The sequence below is a fragment of the Thermobia domestica genome, chromosome 7, assembly GCF_964235325.1.
Source record: "Thermobia domestica chromosome 7, izTheDome1.hap1.1, whole genome shotgun sequence".
In the NCBI taxonomy this organism is placed as follows: domain Eukaryota; kingdom Metazoa; phylum Arthropoda; class Insecta; order Zygentoma; family Lepismatidae; genus Thermobia; species Thermobia domestica.
Window position 1 is genome coordinate 106,664,804 of NC_137460.1, and position 26,437 is coordinate 106,691,240.

A 26,437-nucleotide genomic window follows, 5' to 3' on the forward strand; every position below is an offset into this window, starting at 1 on the left:
GCCAAGCCCTGTTGGTACCATCTGCTTATTTATAAGCAAACTCAGGATTAAAGATTATGCTTTATTTTTTGGTTGATGGAATGAAACTCAAAAACTTAAGGATTCATCCTCTTGTGCACATATATAAGAGTTCGTTGCTTTATTCCCTGCTACATCACGCTTTTCAACGTTTTCACTGACTTCGGAATCGGTATCACTAGATCTCGAACTTTTCGGTTGCTTTTCTTCATTGACAGCAACAATCGTAGCTTATGATGCAAAACGCACTAATTTCAAGACTCATGGAAGTGGAACATTCTTGTTCATTTTCTACTCTGACAGACATTCGTAGTTGATGTGGCGGGATGGGAGCACTAATTTCATCATTCATGAAACTAGAGTTTTCCTGTTCATTTTCCACTCTGACAATACCATTCGTAGCAGATGAGGTAGCATCCTAACTTCAAAACTGTATTCAGTCTGTTCGCAGTCAGTAGCTGATAGTCTTGCAGGTTTGGAGATATTAAATAGGTATGTGATCTTTTTGCATGCTTCTAATAACGTCTAACGAGACTTTAGTTATTATAGCAAAGAAATATATACATCATTTAGTTATAAAGGTAACCAAGAAAGTCTGTCGTTTTTGTGCAGGTCTGTGTTCCATTGGCCCTCACATCGTGAGTTGAATGCTAATGGAGATAAGGCGAAGGTTAGTTGTTGGTGTGGGTATATCCAACATGCTACCTGGTTGTGACAGTTCAGTTATATCATGAACTTGCGTAAGGACAGAGTGAACATGGGACCTCCACAGAGCGTCATAAGGGCGTGTATGCTGTACGAATTCAAACTGGGGTCAAACGCCGCTGCAGAGGAAAGATATGCCAAGCCTTTGGTGAGGGGGCGTGATTACGTGGACAGTGCAGCGGTGGTCAAACAAGCTTAAAGACGGTGACAAAACACTCAAAGACGCACCATGTGCCGGAAGACCAACGCATGTACAAAATGAAGATCTTAAGGTAGCAATTGAGGTGAACAGTGGCCAGACATGTGAGGAACTGGAACTACAGTTCAGTGTGAGTGGAAAAACCATTTGGTAACACCTCTATCAACTTGGGAAGTACTACAAGTTGGGTCGATGGGTCCTACTTGATTTGACTCAGGTCCAGAAGGCAATGCGAGTAGACACCTGTGCGTTTTGTTGTTTCGTCTGAGGAAGGGGCCTTTCTGGACAGTGTGTTGACATGTGATAAGAAGTGGGTCCTGTACGAAGCGCCATCATCATTGATTAGCATCCCATGAATTGATTCCAAAATAGCCGAAACCAGCACTGCAGCAGAAGATGGTCCTCCTCCTGAGTGTTTGGTGGACTGTTCGCGGCATCGTGCATCGGGAAAGCATCCATTCAACTGTGTACTGTCAGCAGTTGAGTCGTGTTCAAGAAAAACTCAAAACTCTGGAGCCAGAACTTCTGAATCGCAAAGGCGTCTTACTGTTATAGGACAACGCTAAGCTTCACGCGGCTAGGATGATCCGGGACACCATTCTACGCCTTGGATGGGAAACATTATTGCATCCTCCATACTTCCCGGACATTGCACTATCCGATTATTACCTGTTTATTCCTTGCACAATCACCTTAGAGAACGTAGAGGTGCAAAATACACTTGATACCTTCTTCGCTTCACAGCCCACCATGTTCTACCGCGATGGAATCCATGGCCTTCTAGAACATTGGCAGAAGGTCGTCGATGCTGATGAGGACTATTTTTGATCAATAAATGATCATGCAGGTACGTCTTAGGTGACATCGATGTTTCAAGGTAGTGGATGAAAAAGCGACAGAACTTTCTTGGTTACTTTTATATAAAGAAATGTAAATGTCTGAATTAAACAAAATCAAGAGAGGGGATAAGTAGCTCGGAAATTAGGTATGGCAAGAGGATGCTTCGTTTTTCTTCTACGAATAGAATAAAAGGTTAGATTCAGTGCTAAATGGCTGTGTGTATCATATCATATAAGATTCACCAGTCTGCAATTCTCGCCTTTAAACTGCAATCAGTATATTTCAGCTTCAACTTGTCTCAATATTTTCTTTCAGGTAAAAACGTACACAGATGAAAATGAGTATTTCCATTTTTTTTTCTAAAATTAAATCAGTTAAGTTGAAATGAGATTACCAGTGCTGGGCAAAATAGGTACGCAAACCTATTTGAAATACAAAATACAAAAATGTATTTAAAATACAAAATACAAAATAGCTTTCAGAAATGTATTTAAAATATAAAATACAAAATACGTATTTTAAATACATTTGCAAAATACAAAATAGGTATTACTAATTTTATACATAGTCTGCAAAATATTTGTTGACAATGGTTCATATAATAGTTTAGATATTAAATACATCAAATTTCTTTGTATTAACCAACATTAAACACTTCCATTAGGTATACATCAAACACGATTCTTCCATTTAAGGACATGCTTATTCGCTTTCAGCAACAATTTTTCTCGAACATTTTGTCACTCATACTTATTCTGTGGTGTCTCATAAGGAGGCCCTCAAATGAGAAAAGTCGCTCAACAGCTGCTGAACTTGGTACACATGTGTTGAACTTTTCAAATACCTAATATGAGAACAAGCGGATACTTCTTCAGTACACACAGTGAAGTATCTGAGTCCTCGAGGTGCTGGAGACACTGTCACTGAGAAGCATTGGTGAATGCACAGATATTTTCCTCGTGATCGCTGGTTTCGATTCGAACAAATATTATTGTTCATCATTAAGATCACCTGCTTTCTCATTTGATGGTACAATCTTATCAGTTGAGTGTTCAAGGCGAATCTCTTCCATAAATGCATCTTTCACATACGATCTGTTTTCCTTGGAAACTCATGTTTAAAAACGAATGAGTGACAGAAGCAAGGATCATTTACTGATGACTTCAAGGTTAAATATTCATGAAATCTTTTGTCCATACCCTTTAATAATGCCTCCAGTAGCGGATTAGAGTACTCTAATGAATGGAGTTAGTTTTTTCCAGAACTTTCTTTATGCGAATAAGTCTGGGATGAGGTCACCATGAAAGAAAGAGTCCTACTATTAGAGTCGATCAAGTCCTTGTGCGATAGGTTTCATACAATTTAAGTAATCGTCGAGAAATTCCAACTCATTATCTTTATAAAGGTAACCAAGAAAGTTCTATCGCTTTTTCATTCACCACCTTCGAACATTGATATGTCACCTAAGACGTATCTGGAAGATCAAAAATAGTTCACATCAGTATCGACGACTTTCTGCCAACGCTCTGGAAGGTCATGGATTCCATCGCGGTAGAACTTGGTGGGACGTGAAGCGAAGAAGGTATCAAAGGCATTTTGCACCTCTACTAGGGATTTGAACTGGCATCCTCTAAGGTGATTATCTAAGGAATGGAACAGGTGATAATCGGACGGTGCAATGTCTGGGGAGTATGGTGGATGCAATAATGTTTCCCATACAAGGCGTAGAATGGTGTCGCTGGTCATCCTAGCCACGTCGGGCTTAGCATTGTTCTGTAACAGGAGGACCCCTTTGCGATTCAGTTTGCGAGGCTCCAAAGTTTTGAGCTTTTCTTGAATACGGCTCAACTACTGACAGTACACAGTTACATTGATGCTCTGACCAGCAGGTTGTAGTCCCCGATGCACGATGCCGCGAGCAGTCCACCAAACACACAGGAGGACCTTCTTCTGGTTCGGCGCTGGTTTCGCCTGTTTTTGAACCGGTTCATGGGATGCTAATCAATGATAATGGCGTCATGGAACTTCGTATAGGATTCACTTCTCATCACATGTCAACAACCTGTCCAGAAATGGTTTCTTTCTCAGACGAGACAGCAAAGAAACACAGATGCCTGTATGTGTTGCCTTCAGCCCCGGAGTGAAATTATGTGGGATAAATCGACCCAACTTGTTTGCTTCGCAAGTTTAATGGAGGTGCTGCCGAATGTTTCTCCATTCACACTAAATTATAGTCCCAATTCATCACATGTCTAGCCACTGTTCACCTCAATTACTGCCTGAAGATCTTCATTTCGTACATGCGTTGGTCTTCTGGCACATGGTGCGTCTTTGTGTGTTTCGTTACCGTCCTTAAACTTATTAAACCACCGCTACACTGTCCGCGTAGTCACGACACTCTTATCAAAGGCCTCGCATATCTTCCGCTTCGCTGCAGTGGCGTTTGACCCCAGTTTGAACTCGTGCAGCATACACGCTCTTATGACTCTCTGTGAGGTTCCGTGTTCACTCCGCCCTTACGCAAGTGCACGGTGTAACTGAACTGCCACAATCAGGTAGTTTGTTGGATATACCCACACTAACAACTGACCTTCGCCTTATCTCCATTCGCATTCAACTCATAGTGTGAGGGCCAACTGAACACAGACCTCCACAAAAAGCGACAGAACTTTCTTGGTTACCTTTAAAAAAAGTGGGAATTCCCAATGTAAGACATACATCATTTAACTTATTTTTACGTTTTGAATCTTCATTGAACTTTTAAATTAGAATTCCACCTTGTACGACAAGGTATTGTGGAAAACACACCAACCATATCTTTGAAAACTTTGCATAATTCCAGGGATTTCGACAGCAAGTTCCAGAGAGAATTACACTTTGCGAATACAGAATGTTGATATCTATTGTAGTTCCCTCCACCTAAAAGCCGAAAACCGTTACTAAACAGCAGACAACCTACAGTGGTGCTGGCACATAATGTTTATAACTGTTAGTTTCTAGTATATTGTGTGCAGGTTCGTAAACTGCATAATATTTTACTGCCACAATCGGACCTATTTTGTATTTTGCATATTATGCAAAATAACAATATACACTACAAAACCTATTTCAAATATAAAATACAAAATAGTTTTTGGAAAGGTATTTAAAATATAAAATACAAAGATTCATCAGTCTGTAATTCTTGCCATTAAAACTTTAATGTTTGCATAAATTAAAATATATTTAAGCTCAAACTTAGGTGGGCAATTGCCCCCCGACTTCCCCGTGTTGTGCGTAGCCCTCCTGAAACAAAATCGTAAATACGCCACTGCATACAATATTTAAAGTATCATGCTAGGAATACAATTGGGAGGCAATATTTATTTTATGAATACGATAAATCCAACAATTTTTCAATTAAAAAAGATGAAGTACAATAGTTGTAACCCTGAGGAAGAATAGGCTCTACATCAACTCTTAAAAGGTAGGCTACGTTGGTAACCCTAAGAATGAATATCGATTTGATTATTTTTATTAATACAATAATTTTTTACTGAAGACTAGCTTAAGATAAAGCCTAATTTCCCAACAATATATCGCGGAGCCCTTGGTGACCTCCCGCAGACCCCCAGGCGTCCGTCACCTCCTTTTGGAAACTACTGGTGTAGTAAATTCGAGTATTTATCAAAAATAAGTTTTCGATTGGTTGGAGAAAACTTACTTCATGATAAAAAAAATAAATAAATAAAATAAAAAGAATAAAGTAATAAGCCTCTGATATGAGTATCTCTAGTTTTGGAAGTGGGCTTTTGGAAGGAGCCACCACCTTCCTAAATTTTTGCTGACCCCCTAAAATTTTCACGGTAGGCTTGCAAATGAACTATAATATGGTGATGAACTATAATATGGTTGGATCGTTCACCCTAACTTCAGGCCCCCTACATTTTTGGGCTGGCTACGGGCCTGTGGTTAATGTACGTGAGTTTTCTCGTTTCTCTCTTTTCCTTCCACTTTCTTCATTCATCACCACAATTACTGTACCTCGGTGCACAATAGTAGGATGTTAAACCAAAAAGTAAGGAGGTAACCATGGCCAACCATCTCCGAAATTTTAAAATAAGCATATCGTTATGAATACCAACAGAAGACTAACAATATTTAAATTCGTAAATCCCAATATTTAAAAGACAAATATTCACATAACGTTGCGCAATAAAAGTAAATAAATAAAAGGGGAGTTTCCCTCCACATGAACACTGAGACCCTGAGATATTACTTACATCCACGGATTTTAATTAACTCACCCGCATCTGATCTTCAGCACGCAACGCTATGTGTGACCTGTGTGACACACCGCAAATTCATCGGTTCTTTGACGCATGTTTAAATTGTCTAGAGAGGATGAGAATATCGTGTTGGCAACACTGTGCGAATGTGTAGGCTGTGAAGGAAGAAGCTGTTTTGTATTAATTTATGTTTCTTGTCTTTTTATTTTTCAAAAATTTTAGGATAAACTGCGTAAACTATCACACGTAAGGTAAGAAATTCGATATCGTAGATATAATATTCATAGTGTATATCAAAATATTAGTGAGTAACGAATATATAAGCCGGCAACATTTCAAAATATGTAATATATGGTTCTGTCTGCTGTCCATCCTGTGAATATGATGTCGAACAATGTCGGGTGGAGTTATAATGCAAGGTCAAAACTCTATCAAATCATTTCTAGTGCAATTACGCGTCAGTCTCGGAAGTGAGCAAATTTCGCCACGCTTACGTTGCAATGCTAGTGATGTTTCTTTGAGGTGGCGGTGTTAGAGGCTACTGTCATCTTGTGCACTAATGTAAACAAATTGCATTTTTGGTACGTTCACTTTTGTTTATATCAGTTAAATAGTTTAGTGATCCGGGGATAGTGTTGTGATTTGTCAGTTTTGCATACAAACATATTGTTTATGCTTTAGTGAAAGAACTAATGAAAGTTGAGTGCATCTGTGATATTCATAAAACACAATAAGTGAATATTCTGATTTATGTAAGTATTGATATTCTACTCTATTTTGATTTTTTCTCGTGTTATTTTGGTACTTTCTGAGTTATGAAGTAGGTACGGTTAATGGAATCACTATTGTACATTGAAAAAAATTTTAAATTCTTTCCAGTGGGAATATATGATGAATTTTGTATCAATGTTCTGACAAGAATAATATTTTATAATGCTCAAACGTCGTTGTGATTTTGTTGTAGAATAATAAACAATCATTACTCTTTACTCTATGGTAATAAGTGCAAGGAAAGAACTAATTAGAAGTTATTATGGCTGTGTTTAGCAGAAGGTCCAGCAATTGTTTAAAAAAAATGTTACAAATTCGGCAATTTCTGTTCACATTAGGTTAGGTTAGTTTATGTTAGATTATATTAGTGCAGGAGTCAAGCATAATTTTCCTTTCGCTTATTTCTGCTTATATTGCGTTAGTTTGGGTTAGGTTAGATTTGGTTACGTTATATTAGGTCTAAGTACTTGTATCCATTTCTCCTGTAAAATTTGTGGTTTTTACGTGCTTCTTGACCCCGTCTGCTAAACATAACCCAAGTGCAAGGAAACAACGAATTAGAATTTTACATTGCAAATTGTGGGGTTATTTGGTTTACTTGGTACAGATTGTTTGTGATTTTTAAGTTGCGTTATTTCCTAAATGGCATGGAAAGTTCCGTACTATCTCAGCTGAGGGGGGGCACACTTATATTAATGGAATGAGAATTTTCTGTGGGTTAAGTGGCGCAGAGTAGGTCCAGGATTATAGACACTAACCGAAACTAAACTAAACTAATATATCGTAACTTAGACCTTAACGTGCTGGACTTACTCTGTGGCACAAAGGCTATACTCACTTCTACAGTCAACTTGCATCCATTAATGCAACTCCCCTAAGAGTACTGGCATATGTTGGCCTGAGAGGGGAGCAGCATTTTTAACAATATATATATATATATATATATATATATATATATATATATATATATATATATATATATATATATATATATATATATAGCTTAATTTTGGTTAGGTTTGTCATTTCAATGTAGTGTAGACGTATGGCATATAAACTTCATGGTCAATGTTCCGTTAAGGGGGTCCAGTGTCTTTGACACCGCTTCTTACATAATATAACGTTATATTAGGTTAGGTTAGGTTAAGTTAGGTTAGCTTAGGTCAGGTTAGCTTAAGGGGGTCCAGTGTAGTGATGGGTAAATTCCCGGGAAGATATTTTTCGGGAATATTCCCAAAATGGGAATTTATCCGGGAATTTATGTACAATCAGATAGAAAATTGCATTCTATAACTATGTTATGATTTCAAAGTTGAATTAGTTTTTATATCACAGCATGTTATTACTGTTGTCCACGGATCATTCTTTAAAATGTATATTCTGAAAGGTACTATGTTACTTTATTAACACTATTGTATTTAGAGAGTACGCATAAATGTATATTTATTTACAATATGTTCTATCAATTAAATTTGACTGGAATAATCCAAAGTAAATCCTTTCTAAAGTAGACTCTTTTAAAATTGCCATACAGGACCTTTCATTCTACCTATTTCTCGAAATTCTATACGTTATTTCACATGTAAAAGAAGTCCGAGTACGTCTTCATTAATTCGAGTCAGGGAGAGGAGACAGACCGACGTCTATTACTAATGGTGGTTCAGGGTTTATTAGTAGTACTTCATATCTATTTATATATTATTCTAAATTACTTTGCAAAAAGGTTCTTTTCATCATTTGTAAATTAGTACTTTGCTAATTTTGGCTGTTCTTTAGCATTCGGGGCTAGCTTTTGCTCCCACTTTTTTGCGATATTCTATTCCGATGCGGTTGTTTTATGGTTTCATACGTTAAATTACAGTACCAACATTAAATTCAGACAGCATTGCAGAGCGAGCGTTAGCGAATGAAGGCGGGTTAAAGACCCTCCCCCCATAGCACGTTGTTTTCTATCTTCGTTACCAACAATTCACTTTCTTTTCTCACATAAATCACATCCACGTACCTTTCCGTTTTGTATAAATCCCCTACTGCCCTAAAAAAACAATGAGTTCGACACTTTCTCGACTACTTGAACATCACTATCAACTCATTTCTTCCGTAAATCATCCTAGTTTTTGCTAGTTTTGGTCCCCCAATACTAAGCAATTACCTTATTTTTTGGTGCAAATGGAAATGGAACTTTAAAAATCATATTATTAGCTATATAAAGTACCGCCAAATAATTTTAAATTTTTTAACCTCCAAATTCTTTAAAACTTACAAGTAAATCATAATGTATTAAAATAAAGTAATTAGTCATATGATTCTTATAATTTGGAAGATAAAGTAAAGAAATAGAAATAAATTTCTTCCCGGGAATTTATAGGCCAGGGAAAAAACCCGGGAATATTCCCATTTTTAAATTCCTTCCCTCCGGGAATATTCCCACTGCCCATCACTACTTCAGTGCATAGTACACGAACCAACTTGTGCTACGTGGCCACTAACAGCACGAATGCTATTTAACCGAGTCAGGGCAGGAGCACAGATGGGCGAGGGGTGGGTCCATAGCTAATAGGCGCGTCAGTGGCGGTGTGTATGCATATAAACGAGGATAGTCATAAAATGCGTGACTTTTTTCTAAGTATTTATAACGCTCTTAAATTTTGAGCAGTTACTTAAACTCAATGTTTACTTTCGTTTAAATATATTCTGGCTTGGATTGTCACTTATAACAACACCATTTTTAGGGTAAAAGAAAAAAAAATCAATTCACATATGCTCAACGAGTTTATCAGAAAATTCCCAATTCTTGTTCAGTGGCCAACCGAGAATGAAAGAAGACTCAACATTGTTCAACTTAAATAGTACATTACTTAAAAAAAAAAAAAAAAAAAAAAAAAAAAAAAAAAAAAAAAAAAAAAAAAAAAAAAAAAACCGAACAGTTTGAACTGTATAAGTTTAAATTTATAGAATGTATTTGGAATCATAGAATAAAATTTTCATGACTATTTTATTCGTGTCAATCGTTAAACAATTACATTATAACAGATCTTAAAAAAAAAAAAAAAAAAAAAAAAAAAAAAATTGTCATTAAATATTTGCCTACATCGTGGTATGTCAAAGACATTTTATGGAATTATGTTGTTACATTCGTTTAGCGTAAAACATTATCTAAATTCTCGAATTTCAATGTCTTAGTTAATACATATTTAACTCACGATCACTCAAGAACTAGTGGTCCATCCTCTCTATTTCTTCATTTACCAAAATATTATTATTAGTATTACTAATTGGACGTTCATTTATTTATAACCCTGTCATTCATTAAATGAAGCGACAACATAAGCCTGCGTTATTGCTACTACATTTTCATAACAACTTAAGGTAAGTAAGTAGCGTATATTACTTTATCCTAGCTTATGCATCAACATATACGAATTGAAACTCTACTGTCAATGTGAGATGAAATATTTACAAATGAATTATGAAAAAAAAAAAAAAAAAAAAAAAAAACTCTACGTCTACTTTTCTACGACAGGGTTTACATATCTTTAAAGCCTAGAACGTCATTATCGAAATTATTATCATTTTAATCATTATCATTTTGTTCTCGAGAGCGATGGGTACACATAACGAATTACATTTTTGTTCAAAACGACAAATTTGAGTGACCATAAATAATTACATTTCATTTAAGACGGCAAGTTGAGTGACATTTCAACTGTGTTTACTTCCGACGAGGCAAATATGTATTCAAAAACATAGGCACGAACAGCTAATTTCATACTGTATTAATGGCACGTTTAAACTAAATCTCTACCTAATCTACAAAGACAGACATAGCACGAAGTCGCAATTTTGAAATCCAGAGCCACGTCCAAAGTAAAGTTTTACCGAATATGCGCAGGTCGAATACATGCACTTATATCACGCAATATCAATAGCAAAAGACACATTCATTTAAAATTTCCCTAACCTACACAAATGTATTACAAGGCAACACAAAGGACACACGAAAAGGAAAAAAAAAAGAAAAATATTAGAAGGCATGTTCACAGTACAATTTCCCTAACCTACACAAGTTACCGACATAGATAATAAATATTACTAATTGATATTTGAAAGGGCACATTGATACGTAGAGGCACACTCAAAGAAGAATTTCATCATAACGTTTACATACAAAATATATTACGGAGCAATATTAAACTAGACGACATGGTATGTTCACAGTAAAGTTTTCCCTAATTTACACAAGCAAAATGCACTTTAGAAACATGATCACAGTTAAATTTCCTAACCTAAATAATCAAGACACGGTATATTATGGGACACTAATCTACACGAGCAAAATGCACTTTAGAGTTACGAGGAAATGATAAGTTACGAGGACGCGTAACGCATCATATCATATCCACTCACAAAATGTGTCATAAATGTAGTGATAAATTGATATTTGATTAAATTTGAAATTTGATGTGTTTCATACGTACAGGCCTATGTTAGGTATGACTTTATTTTAAGCGTGCATCCCTTATTTTGAACGTGTCTGTTAATTTGATCTGCGTAGGTTAGGAAATCTTTACTTTGAATTGAACGTGCCGTTGAATGTTATCCTATAATATGTTTTGTTAAGGTTAGGTGAAAATTTCACTTTAAGTATAAGTCTAAATTATATCCCATAATATACCGTGTCTATTTTGTTGTAGGCTAGGGAAAATTGTACTCTAAACATGCTTCTGAACCATATATGTCTATTTTGTTTAGTTAGATATAATTTAATTTAAACGTGTGTCCCATAATATACCGTATTTTGATTGTTTAGGTTAGGAGATTTAATTGTGTCCCATAATATATCGTGTCTTGATTGTCTAGGTTAGGAAATTTAGTTGTGATCATGTTTTTAAAGTGCATTTTGCTTGTGTAGATTAGGGAAAACTTTACTGTGAACGTACCATGTCGCGTTCACGTACTGTGAATATATTTTGTATGAAAATGTTATGATGAAATTTTACTTTGAGTGTGTCTTTACGTATCAATGTGCCCTTTCAAATATTACTTCGTAAAATATATTATCTATGTCGGTAACTTGTGTAGGTTAGGGAAATTGTACTGTGAACGTGCCTTTTATTTATTTATTTTTTTTTTCGTGTGTCTTTTCACGTTGCCTTGTAATACATTTGTGAGGTTAGGGAAATTCTCATTTTAAGATGTGTCGCTCTCTCTCTCTATATTTTTTTTTATATAGCCTTGTACCATATATTTAGTTTTGTAGGTTAGGGAAATTTTAAATTAATGTGTCTTTTGCTATTGATACTGCGTGATATAAGTGCATGTATTCGACCTGTGCAGATTCGGTAAAACTTCACTTTGGACGTGCCTCTGAACTTCAATATTATTGATTCCAAAAAATGCCACTTCGTGCTATGTTTCGTCTTTGTAGAGTAGGTAGAGGTTTAATTTAAACGTGCCATTAGTACAGTATGAAATTAGCTGTTCGTGCCTATGTTTTTGAATATATATTTGCCTCGTCGGAAGTAAACACAGTTGAAATGTCACTCAACTTGCCGTCTTAAATGAAATGTAATTATTTATGGTCACTCAAATTTGTCGTTTCGAACAAAATGTAATTCGTTATGTGTATCCATCGCTCTAGAGAATTAATGACATTGTGGAGTTAAAATGATAGTAATTTCGATAATGACGTTCTAGTTTTTAAAGATATGTAAATCCTGTCGTAGAAAAGTAGACGTAGAGTTTTTTTTTTTTTTTTTTTTTCCGTAATCCATTTGTAAATATTTCATCTCACATTGACAGTAGGGTTTCATTTCGTATGTGTTAATGCATAAGCTAGGATAAAGTAATATATGCTACTTACTTACCTTAAGTTGTAATGAAAATGTAGTAGCAATAACGCAGGCTTATGTTGTCGCTTTATTTAATGAATGACAGGGTTATAAGTAATGAACGTCCAATTAGTAATAATAATAATAATATTCTGGTAAATGAAGAAATAGAGAGGATGGATCACTAGTTCTTGAGTGATCGTGAATTAAATATGTATTAACTAAGATATTGAAATTCGAGAATTTAGATAATGTTTTACGCTAAATGAATGTAACACCATAAGTCCATAAAATGTCTTTGACATACCACGATGTAGGCAAATGTGTAATTAATGACAATATTTTTTTTAAGATCTGTTATGATGTAATTGTTTAACGATTGGCACGAATAAAATAGTCATGAAAATTTGACTCTATGATTTCGAATACATTTTATAAACTGAAGCTTATACAGTTCTAACTTTTTTTTTTTTTTTTTCAAAATAATGTACTATTTAAGTTAAACAATGTTGAGTCTTCTTTCATTCTTGGTTGGCCACTGAACAAGAATTTGAAATCTTCTGATAAACTCGTTGCGCATATGTGAATTGATTTTTGTTAGGTTAGATTAGCCCTGGATAATAACCTGTTTTTTTTTTTTTTTTTTACAATACCCTAAAATGGTGTTGTTATATATTGCCTAATTTTGTATAGGTAAGGTTACTTTAGGTTAAGTTGGTTTAGAGTTGTTACTTTGTACCTTATGTTTGTACTAACCTTCACGGTTTGTATAGATTCGCTGCACCTTCCAAGAATTTGTGTACTGAATTGTTCTCCTTTGTTGGGCATCTGAGTAGATATTCCAAAGTTCAGAATTGAAATTTCACAATCGATGTAGGATCTCATTATATCATCCACTCAACTGCCGCTTTTACATTGCACGTCTATTAGTCTTATATGACGCACTGATTTCTTCTGTAAGCATTGTGGTTTTTACCTAGTTTTGGCCCCCTTCTAATCGATATAACCCGAAGTACTACCCGAGAGTCGGAGTTTATTTTCTGCTAAGACAAGGAGCCTGCTGTGCCACAGATTAGGTCCAGCATGATAAAAGCAGCGTGTAGACAAATGGTATAAAAACTACAGGGTGGGGTGTAGTTTTGGCGCCTACATTTTGGAAGATTATAGGTAAAGTTCAATACTTTGCATGAAAAGACATGTGTATAAGGAACAAGTTTCTGTAGGTGGCAGAATCAAATACAGAATAATACATCTCTATTTTAGAGTTACTAGTGTAAATTCATTACAAGTGCTTTACGACGGGTAAAATAAGTGAGTGCATATGAAATATGACTGTTAGATGCTACTTTCCACCGGTGGTATATTTCTGCACAGGGTACAGAACCCATATTTTCTATTTAAAAATGGAATGCTACCAGTATTCTTGGCAAGTACTATTGAAGCTCGTATCATTGCCAACACCTGCTTTTTTTTACTACCCTTCGGACTTACCCCCGCGCTGGCCCACTAGTTTCGTCTTGCCCAGATTTGGTTAGATAGCATTCATGCTTTTTACTAGCAACTTGCGACAGGTTGGTGTGGATTGTAAATTTGGAATAATTATTTCTGGCGGCCTCCTTGAAATTTATCTTAGCCAAGTGAAATATTTTCATGTCGCCCAGCGGAAGCCTTTCAGGGGACAATGAGAAATTAGTGAAAGAATGTTTTTTTCAGCAATTCTTCCTGGTGGCCCGCCGAAAGTAAACGCGTATCAGCTACAGTGGTTAAAACGTGAATCGATTTAAAAACATAAAAATAGCTTATGCTATGTGGCCACTAAAAGGTATGAATGCTATGTAACCGAGTTAGGGCAGGGAGGTTGCGTTCATAGAAACCAGGCGCGTAGCGACGGTGAGTGTGAGCATAAACGAGGATAGTGGAAAAGCACTTCATATGGCATAGAAACACATGCTTTGTTTGTGGCACAGCTTTCAGACACTTCGTAGGATCACTTTGTACACAGTCTTTACATAGTACGTTACTTCATCACGTCTTCCTTGTGGACTACTAACTTATGTGATAAAGAGCACACTTTTTGTTTTGTTTTTGTAACTTTTTATATATCGTGATATATTTTGATTTCTTTTACAGTCCTATTGTGAAATCAAATAATATTTTTTCAGTAGATTTTGCAAATTTATACCCCCATAAAATTGGATAGCACGGAAATTTGAGTTCATAATGTTGGAAATTTCTCACTTTGAAGTTGTGTTTAAGGAATCAATTATGATGGTAGAAAAGAGTAACTTAGTTTCTTAAAGTATAGTTTTCTAAATTCATATTATAAATCTGAAGATTTAAAGCACGGATTATGTGGTGATGCAAAGGTATTATATTAGACATCAGATTGTGTAAGGTATTCATGAAGAACATTCCAAGAGTAATTTGTATGGGAAAAAAGGACCTCGTAGTTTCCTAACAGTACTGTTCGGTGTAAAGATTTTTACAGGAGTAATGAACTGCTTCCGATATCTGCCCATGAACGTGAATAGAGAAATATTGCCCTGTACTTTTATTCTTCACTTCATTTTTTTAGTTTAGAATTATTTAGTTTCTCCCTCATATCACTTGGTAGTGACTCGGACTCACTTGGTTGTAATTACGGTTCGTCATTTGTAACTATGATGAGTATAAATACTGTGTGGTGATATGTCATAAAAACTACTGCATAAAATACGAACCAACTTGTGCTAGGTGGCCACTAAAAAGCACAAATGCTATCTAACCGAGTCAAGGAAGGACCCGAGCGGAAGCGAGGGGGGTGCGTCCATAGGGAACAGGCGCGTCTCCAATGGTAGGTGTGCGCGTAAACGAGGTCGTTTATAACGCCTCACTATAAGTCGCATTGCCGGCTGCGGAGCTGTCAATGGATTTGTGGAGATACTAAATGCTATCCAAACTTAACCATGATTTATCTTGCTGCCTTTAATTCCACAGATTTAGTACTTTATAAGTACCATGACTACCATTCGTTAAGAAAGTAAAAACCCCTTTGCTTGGGGTTTTATGACGGATTGTCAAGAATACGTATAGAACTTGGTAGGGCAGTAGTTTCCTTAGGAATATGTATTGGTGAATACTTCCCTAATCAGATATTTTTCTGTTATAATCATGGAGATCGGCATCATTGGTGTAACTAGGATATTTTGCTGAGGACCTTATCCCTTTACTCCTAAGAATTGAAAGAAACCAATTTTATTCTAAAAGAGGAAAGGAGAACTCCCCTCTTGTTATACCTACGATTAAGATGTAATGCATCATCGATACGTATTATTCATTCGTATGTGTAATGAACTGTTAAGGCGTTTAGTTTTGCGGACACCGCATTAGCGAAAGGTTACAGTGCGAAGTAACTTCGTAGCAATGTTCTCTGGATTTCCATGTCTCCACATTTCAAAGGAATTTGTACAAACAATAGTGTAATTTCGTATTGACAAACTATCAGACAACATTTGGTGTTTTACGGTGTAAGTTTAGAACTGTAAATGAAAGAGGAATATATAGGCATGTAATTTCTACCAGCAATTTAAGTTTTCATGACCTGGATAGTAATATTATGCCTGTAAGATATTCACGATAAGTAATAATCGTTTACCATTGCCATAAGAAGTCATATTACAAAGAGTGCATATCTCAGTTTTCCTTACGTAAAGTTTATGATTGTCAGCCCGATGACAGAACTTACTTTGTGTTTCTGCGATGTGCGTTTGTAACTAAAAAATTTTATACAGGAATTCCAAGATAAAAAATCAAGATGATTCTATCAAGTATTTATTACAGCGTTACGTGAAGCATGGTAAACAGTTTTCAGCGCTATCCCTGGTTCGAGTTACAACCTGTGAAGTCGCATTGTTTTGAAAGTTTTGCTAAAAGAGGCAGATTTAAAATGTTTATGATACGATACACCATATTTTGTAATGAGAGCACCTTTAAGAAATTTTCTTTTTTATATATATCTAGATTGGGGTCCATTTAGGATAATGTAGGTAAGGTGGTCTGTCGTTCCAATATCATCACTAAGTCCGTCCTTTGCTCCATCACATTAGCAACCACTGAACCCCAGCTTTCACATATGGCCTCAGACAATGGTATACTCAAACAAAACATTATTAGCTGACAGTCTTCAATTCAAGAAACTTTCCTTTACTTCTTGAGCTGGTTACCAAGTCCTGCATAGATTTAATGAAAAGCTTGTATTCAGAAAATAATCTATCCTGATCTATAATCTATGAAAAGCTGAAATGGGAATATATTCACAAACTCAAAGAAGTTTGAAGAAGTTATGCGAGTCGTCCGTGTATTTAAGACATCTACACAAAACAGGAATGTTTTTATACTTTTCTGTTGACTATGTTTTTTTTTTCTCTGGCAATTTTTCTGCATAGGCGCGGCAAAGTTTCTGCGATCACTTCGCGGCGAGGAGGAATTTATACTTATGTGCATGATGGAACGCGTAACGGAGATGATTAATCTTAATGAAAATTACTGTGTAATTTAGCCCAAGTAACTGACAATTCTCGCGAACGAAAGAGTGTTGCACAATATACGGTTGTATAATTGCTAGTATTTTTGTCGACAAATGTGATTTTTTTCTTTTTCTTGTTAAGGAATTGGAGCAAGTATTTTCTGGAGAAGGACTGACTACGTACATGCTAAGAGAGTGTACTCATTCAACCGTGAATCAGTGTAAAATTCGTTGAGTAAAACTGGAACTCACACAAGCATACTGTCCCAACATGTGCTTTTTGTACCTACTGGCCTATCTGCTCTTTTAGAGTTTCAGCAAACCCGATAAGTGAAGAAATCCCCTCATGGATAAGTAGCTGTTAGGATTAATGGTTTTTAGGGTCCGAAAACATTGTACTCATACTCATTATTTTGTGGCCCCGAAACTCTTTATCTATGCACTTACTGTGCCAATTTGTGTACAGATGTAAAGTGACAAGTAAAATATATGTTGTGACTTTTTTTTTTTTTTAAAGAAACAGCAATTTTGTAGCCGTTATTGTTGTGCACTATGTTTTGATTCTGTGCAATTTGGGTGTAAAAATGTACAGAAATTAATAGAATAAACATTCCTATGTAGGTAGGAGACGATTTGTCTCGGGGAAAATTTGATGTCTTTTTCTTGTAATTGACAGTTTGTTACTTTTATCTATACAAAAGTAACGTTCACTAGAAAAGCATGATTTTCCATACTTTTTGGTTTACACAATTAATCTGTCGTTATGACCAATTAAAGTACATGGGCCAACTGCCGTTCATATGAAGTAGTATTATCAAGTCAGCAGCTCAGGCGATGTTGTCCGGGAAATTTCCCATAAAACATGGAAGTTCTGAACACTGGCGGGAATGCAGAAGTTTTTCTTTAAAATAAGCTGAAATTTTAACTTCTCTGGTACACTTTTTCGTTCTTTCTTTTGTTTGAGACTTCTCCACTTTCTTTGTTCAAACACTGTCTTATTCATCTGAAGCTTGAACTAATTTGCTTTCATCTAAACAGGAGTAGCCAGCAATCCCATGAAGAAAGACATTAGATCAATGTCGCAAAACGCGAAGGGAAGCAAGAAGGGATTGGTACCATGTACTGCTACGAAATGTCCGTAGATAAACAGCAGACCTGTTCAATTTACTATGTATGTTTCTTTACTGTATTGGAAAAATGGAAAAATGCTGATTTTTTGACTTTGGGCTCAAATTTGAGAGGGAAATTCGACACTCAGACAAAAAGTACCATCAGGATAAACTATGGTCCAACCATATTTGGCATAGAAATAATCATTCCGGTATCTTAATTAGTGTTCACACAGGGGAGCAATATGTAAGTGTGACAATCGTTAGTGACACTTTGGTCACCCTGTCTCGAAAGGGTTAATTGAAAGATTGTATAAATCTTATCCTCCCTTGACTTGAGATCTTTATTTGTAGTTAGAACGTAGACTTTAAAATTAAGAAAAAGAAAATGAAAGTGAAAAAACGTTTAGAAAATGAAAATTATGTATATTTGTTCAAGATATAGGAACAAATGTGAGAGAGTAACGACTTCTTGTGCCGCCATCTTTAGACACCATTTTGAAAATGAAGCCGGCGTACTTTTAGTATATTTAAAGGTTTAGTTTGAACTACCGAAACTGAGAAATTCAGCTTTCATTTAATTAGTCCGATACGACCCCTATATTTTGCATATCTTTCCTGGAGTATAATGTTGCTTTGCAGTTCATATAGTGCAATGATTATTCCTCGTGTTATGTGGTAGGAATATTACTCAGTTTGAGATGTTGTGGTACTTTTCTTTCATCCTTTTGTATTAAAATATTAATTACTCATATTTCAGAATTTTACAATTTTTGTCAGAATTATGGATATTACGTATTTTGTTAATGTGTCTTCTTCCACTACGCTGCCATCTAAGATATCGTTGTAAATTCTCTACATCCGTAAAAACTTACGCTTCAATACAAAATCTGCAGAAAAGAAGAAAGAAATGAAAGAGAAAAGAAGTGTTGAATCCGTGCTTTCCAAATACGTTGATCAAATATGTAGAAACTGAATCATACAACCGTTACATGGCAGTGAGGTGTTTCATATATTGGTATTTTTTTTTTTTTTTTTTCAAAATGTCATTGATTGTAAAATACCAGACAAGTAGTGTGTATTTTGCTTCTAACAGTGTTGGATAATGAAATCTATTGCAGGGCGTCCAAATATTTTAGTTTGGTAATAGGCATTTCCGTTTTACGTTGTTTACCTCTATTATATTTTCCGTTCTCTAGCGACCAAATTTTCTCATCTGGCTAATGTAGTCATGCCTAAAATTTCGTGCTTTGATTCGATGTATCTGTTCAACCGGTATCAGAATAAACACGATAAGAGAGATACCGAGAAGCGTTATTTCTTAAATCGATTCAGTGTCCTCCCAAAAATAGATTCCATATCATTCGTCAACCCTCGATTCCAACCGATTAACCATTCCCAATTTGAACGTTGAGCGCTGTAGAACAAGAACGGTAATAGATAGCCACAAGCGTTTGTTTGGAATCGGTTCAGCGCCTTAAAAAATGTATATATCTTTCTACCAGAACTGACAGTGGTAGGAATTTAATTATTTTGGTTTCACCATAGGTTTTCCTAGAGTAAACGCAGAAATAGGTAGCGAGAATCAGCTGTCTGCGGCCGATTAAGCATTCGAAGAATATATTTCATCTCTGATTTTATTCGTTTATTACAACTGGAAGGTTTAGGAGTCTGTTACCACTTCCAGTTTAAATATTAAGTTTCATATAGCAAAAATGGGAAGAGTGCAAGAAATGGCTCCAGTGTTCCAAGAGTAATTTCAATTTCTCACCCTATTCATGTATTACAGCTGTAAATTATAGTTCTACTACGACCAGTTTCTATGTTGAATTCACATTGTGTAGAAGTCTACCGTAGTTTAGCAATATGAAACGAAATTTACTTGTGGGGTAAGTGTTGCATTCATTGTAGTAGGACACAAGAGATTGAAACAACTACGATTATAAAAATGACACGATATCGATAAGAAATAACTCTTGCATCGTTTCTTAAATCAGCCCTAGTTTGTAGTTGATCCATTATTATCTCTTTGTAGCGTATTATAGTTCATTAATATAAAAACATAATCTTAATTGCAAGGTGTAATTTAGATTCTATATTCACCAAATTCTTATTTATGTTAATTATATTTCGTGTAATTCATATTACTTATTTTGAAAACCGTAACACTATATACATTTGCGTCAATGATGAGGACCTCCTTCTGAGTTATTATTACTATCCTAAAACTATATATAAAATTACATGAACTGACATAAATTAAAGGGGTACTTCCGATTGACGTGGAAAGCTGAAATTTGGCATGATTGTAGCTCTCCGAGACTAACCGACAAGAAAATTGCCAAAAGTGAATATTTTTAATTTTTAGGTCGTCGAAAAGAGTAATGAAGTATTTCCCCATGTAATGGGTCTTTTGGGGCTTTTTTTTTTTTTTTTTTGGGCCGCGGTGGCTCAGTGGTAGAGCGTTCACCTCTGGTGCTTGGGGTCCCGGGTTCGATCCCAGCCCCCGCCAAGTGAACTTTGTGGTGGACAAACACCGTGTGCGTGGGTTTTCTCGGGGTTCTCCCGTTTCCTCCCACTTTCTTCATTCCACCATTTCATTCATTACTCATCATCACCGTCTCCTTTAGCCTAACCGGCATAACCGTGGGACGTAAAACTCAAAGATTTCATTTTTTTTCCCTATAATCTCATGTTTTAGACATTTGGAATTAGAATAAAAACTTGAAATTCGATATGATTGTACGTTTTCGTTAGCATTATCTAAGTAAATCAGCAAAAAGAAAAAAATCCAACTTTAGAGTGGTTTTATGGGGATCTGAAAAATCTTTCCCATGTTATTTATATTAACACCTTCACCCCAAAATTAGTGAGTACTTCCTGTAGGTCTATAATGAGTAAATTTGACATGATTGTAGCTTTTCCAGACTAACCGACAGCAAAATTGCCAATTGTGAATTATTTTTTAATTTTTAGTAGGTCTAAAGGGCAAATAAAGAAATTCCCCATGTTATTTAAATGGACCTTTTTGGGACTTATAATCTCATATCTTAGGTACTTGGAATTGGAATAATAACTTGAAATTCGGTGTCCTTGTACGTTTTCGTTCGCGTTACCTAAGTAAATCATCAAAAATAAAAATTTCCAACTGTAGAGTGTTTTCTTGGGGAACTCAAAAATCTTTCCCGTGTTATTTATATGGGACATCTTATATACCCCAAAATGTTGAGGCACTTCCGGCAGGATTAGAATGATGAAATCTGTTATGCTTGTAGGCTTTTAAGACTAACCCACAGGAAAATTGCCAAAAGTGAATATTTTTAGTTTTTAAGGAGTTTAAGGGGGAATGAAGAAATTCCCATGTTATTTAAATGGGCGTTGTCTTGGAATACAAAAGGTTATCTTACCTTTTAAGTAAAAGCTTATTTTTTAAGTAGTTGAAATATGAAAAGAAACTTGAAATTTGGTAGAATTGTGGGTTTAAGAGGTGCGAGGCCATAGGCCGAGTAAATACGGAGGTCAGAGAGCGCAGCCCCCAGCTGGGTCAAATTGAGAAAATGTTAAGAGCAAATGCACGAATTTCACTCTTGATGCAAAGACTGACGTATAAGAGACGCGAAGCCGTAGACCGAGCAAGCACGTTGGTCTTGGGGGCAGAGCCCCCATCTAGCCAAAGGTTAATATGCTGATATAAAACTAACAAGTTTACCGGATGAAATTCAGTAAATAACTCATAAATCCTAAACTTATGTACACATTTAAAAAAATCTGTATGTTCATGTTACAATAATTCAATTTGCGTTCTACAACGACTTCTAGAACAAAATTTATAAACATGAATTGTATGGTGATATAAATATTCAGAGGTTGAGTAGTATATGTTCATGAAGAGCATTACAGAAATAATTTGTCAGATAAAGACAAACTCCTAGTTGTTTCCTAGTACAATATTCGATGTAAAAGGTTTGTTTGGCATTAATAGTAAATCGCTTTCTGTATCACGTTCGTGAACGTGAATCAAGAAATGTTGCTTACTATCATTCCATTACCGACAGTAAGTTGATATATTTGTCTAATTTAGTATCTTTTTTTTATATACCTTATAGGCTGACGAAAATAACATTCTTATCGAGAATCAAAATTAAGAAAATGATTATTACTGTATTTTATATATTTCTAAATTACTTTTGTTGATATATTTTTATTCATTGTACTTTTGTTCCTTGTTCTGTTTACAGGCTGTGCAGATGACATGCGTTTTCTTCAGAAGAACTACATATTAACTCTCCATACCGTAAAACTCGGTTGTTGAATCAGGTCTTAGCTAGGTAAGCGTCAGATTTAATAGCAACTGTGCTCTTTTTCCTGTTATTTTAATTAAAAAAAAAATGTACTGCTAAAGGGTTTTCATCTATTTGTTCCGAACAAAAGTAGTAATTAGCAGTGATACATTGTTGTAGACATAGTTCAGAGTATAATAACTTTCAAGCAGTGCATACTTATTGAAATGCAGCGTATATTTATTGTATGTGTTAAACTGACACTTGGCCTTATATTGAAGTTTGAAGAGTGAAAATGTGCGCCGGAGGCAGTCTACGAATTACCATAGCTTGTAATTATTGTAATTCTCTGATGTGCGATGAGTACATTGGCTTTCCTTGTGTTATCACCTGCCGGAAAGTATGTTTTTTTCTTATATATAAGAAACAGTTTTATGACAACGCAATTAATTATTTTGGATACTTATAATTAGATTGGCTGATATAGCGTATAGAATACATGTTGCAAGATGAAAACAGTGCTCACTATTTCAAAAAGATGTCGTTTAGCATAATACGTTATTTCGTATAGAAATTTAAAGGTGTCCACTTATATTGAATTTAAAATCCAAATCAAACAAAAACCATATTGAAGTTAAAATCATTTGAAGATTCTTGTGCATAACATGTATTCATCCTCCATAATCCTCGAAAAGTATATTTACTCATGTTTCCGAAATACCGGACAGTTTTTTTTTTTTTTTCACTTTTTGGGAATACAATTAGGCGAGTGAGTGCTGTTTTTATCGTCAATTAGAGATAACTTTATAGTGGCAAGCCAGGAAATTAAAAAAAAAAAAAGTTTATGATAGCTTGTACTGAAGTTCAACTGCTGGATTGTAAAGTTAGAACTCAATCCAATTGAGTTTAGCGTCCCATTCAGCAGCGAAGCCATATTAGACGTGGACTTCAGCTTAACGTGGGATTCGAAAAATATGAGCTACCGGCTGGAATCGAACCCAGTTTTCCCACACCAGTGCTGAAGTTCGAAAAGAGAATTCAAAAAGAATAACTATATATCTGTTAACTTTCTTATTCAGAAATTTGAAACCTTGCAAACATAAAAGGTTACGTTGTTATTGTGTATCATCATTCAACATTTTCCTTTTTTTAATTGATTTTTTTGTAGTTCTCATCTATTGTGTTTGCCATGCGATGGAGGGAAGAAATGACCCATACGAACAACAGCTCCTGGCTGTGTTCGAGAGCTGCGACCTGGAGCAGCTTGGAACGTTGGACAGTAACGGTCTCTCACGTCTGTGTGAGCAACTGGAGCTTGAAGAGCAGGGACTTCAGCTGATTGAACGGCTGCTGGGTGCAGATCCGTCCAAACGAGTGACGTTCACTGAATTCAGGGATGGACTCCTGGCTCTTCTGGGAGAGGGTCAAAAGCAGAAAGAAGAATCAGTTTGTGAAGGTTCGCCAGGTAATTCTAATTTTTAAAAGGAAAGGAATTGTAATATTAGCAGTTTTTATGAAAATAATCTGCAGTTCCGTGTGGGGTAAATTCAAAATGCAGGGTGAAGTATATTCTCCCACCAAAACTTGGTGAAATTTGTATGTTTTCAAATTCTAAGCAAGTATATTTTCTAATTCGTAATAGTAGTTAGAATTCGCCAGTTCTTACAAAATTACAAACGATAAAGTCTTGCCTAGTAAAAGGTTCAGAAAGTTTGTATGTATTTTCAGTCTGGATAATATGATATCGCCACTTGTTCGCTTCCCTGACAATGAAGCGAATGATTAAAAACATTTATTTTACTTATATTTTCTCATTTTTTTTAAAAAAGAAAATGAAAGCTCGCAGTATTATATACAATTCTTTTCTTTTAGGGTGATTTCTTTTAGAAGGGGTAGGTTTCATTCAGTCATAACAGTAAACATTGTCCAGTTTTAATGCAGTTTGTTGCAAATGGTGCAGGAAGGATGAAAATTTTATGCACTATTCGTTGTGATAGTGTTCCGTTTACGTAAGTACCGGTCATGTTGTAACCAGAAAACCTGCAAGATGCTTCAGCATTTTAGAGCGAAAAGAATGGAAGTTCTGACCTAAAATATTAAAGCTCTTGGCAAAATCAGTCAAAGACAGAAACATTTTCACGTTCAGATGACAAATGTCACCACAAGACGTGTTGACTAAGGCTGACACGGCAAGCAGTTTAGACCGGTTTTTCAGTGAAATCTAATGTTCGTGTTGTGAGTTGTTTTTTACCATGTTACATACTTTGGAACAGCGAGTGCTTTTAGTGAAAATGTAGTGAAAAACTGATTCCATTCTTGCCATGCAAGGAGCATATCAGCAGGAGTGTGGTTATGGGCACCTAGACAGGATACAATATTGACCCTGCAGTTGGAAACGACTGGGTGACTTCTTAGTGAAAGAGATAAGCTTCGATCGCGACGTGAAGGCGTTGTTGCTGATGTCGCGGACGTCTTATGAGGTCACTAAAAAGTCTCTCCGGCGTTTATCCCAGAAGACGGGATACAGCTACTCCATGTGCCGGAAAGCTGGCAAGGCAGCACGATTACCATCTTACAAAGTAAATACTGTTCAAGAATTGCGTCACCCAGATTGGGATAAATGCGTTACCTACTGTCAATGGTTCCTTCAGTTCATTACGCGTATTCCAGACAGTTTGCAAATTACATGGTTTACAGACGAAGCATGGTTCTACTTGTCTGGCTATGTGAACTCTCAGAACAGGCTCATGTGAACATTAGAAAGTCCACATCAGGTAATTGAGGTACAATTCTATGCTCTGAAAATTGAAATATGGTGTGCTGTTTCCGCAATACGAATACTGAGACCCATTTATTTATTTTTTTTTTTTTTTTAACGAGGGGACAGTGAATACAGCTCGTTATTTGGACATTTTAATGAATTTGTCCAACGACTGGAGACATTGAACAAAGGTCATTATTAACACGATGGGGTTATATGATACACGTCTCATGAAAGTGTGGCCATGATCAGCAGTTACTTTTGATGATCGCATCATTTCTAAGAATTTGAAGCTACCGAGGTCTCCTGATTTACGTCCCCAGATTATTTCCTATGGGGTTGTCTAAGGGTCGTGTGAACCGTGATAACCAACGAACACGAACGCTTACATCATAAGAGAAATTGCAAACATTACCCAGGATACATCACAGGCCTACTACAACGAACATAGAGCGAAGGGTTCGACTGTGCCTGAAGAAAGGTGGAGGTCATTTCCAACATCTACTTTAAACGTAAGTGATTACAATTCTTCATGCATAAAATCTTCGTGCGTTAGTTGCAACAAAACCGCATTAAAATTGGACAATTTTTACAGATGTTATAACCGAATGAAATCCACTCGATTTTTAAAAAATAAATCCACCCTGTAGTTTAAGAAACCTCAATTTCTAATTAAAAAAGTGGTAGTATGGATCTATCTTGTTTATTGCGTCGGTTGCAGTCACTTGTACTGTACGCTTTCTCAACAGGTGAAATCACGTACGTGAAGATCGAATCACTTTATGACAAAAGCAACAAATTTATTTAAAAAGTCAGTTGTTCAATTTTCAGTCTTAGCATCCTTGCACCTAAAGAGCAAGATGTTTTCATAAAGTGATTTAATATTGAAAAATGAAATGAAATTTCTAATTTTACGTGTCACGCTTGTGCCTCTGAGCTGAAGGAGACGGGTGCTTAATGAAAGTGAATAATTATGAATGAACTGGTGGAATGTGAATGTGGATCGAAACGGGAAATCTCCGAGAAAACCATGTTGTCCACCACAAAATCACATACCTGGTATCGAACCAGGGATCCCTTGCAATAGATATGAGGGTCTACCACCGAGCTATTCTGCCCCCTGATTCGATTTGCATGTGAGTTACTTCACC

At 35.8% G+C, this 26,437-nt stretch overlaps 1 protein-coding gene across 3 annotated transcripts in view; it reads left to right on the forward strand.

The window, feature by feature from the left end:
* The first annotated feature begins 6,130 nt into the window (after nucleotides 1-6,130).
* LOC145690301 (uncharacterized) overlaps nucleotides 6,131-26,437 on the forward strand; it is a 136,750-nt gene continuing 116,443 nt past the window's right edge. The window contains exons 1-3 of one of the 3 annotated variants that reach the window (XM_081765074.1): nucleotides 6,131-6,281; nucleotides 22,484-22,573; nucleotides 23,694-23,990. In XM_081765074.1, coding sequence (XP_081621200.1) covers nucleotides 23,720-23,990 — 271 coding nt within the window. In that variant the 5' untranslated portion in view covers nucleotides 6,131-6,281; nucleotides 22,484-22,573; nucleotides 23,694-23,719. The other 2 variants (XM_081765076.1, XM_081765075.1) reach the window with 2 other exon arrangements.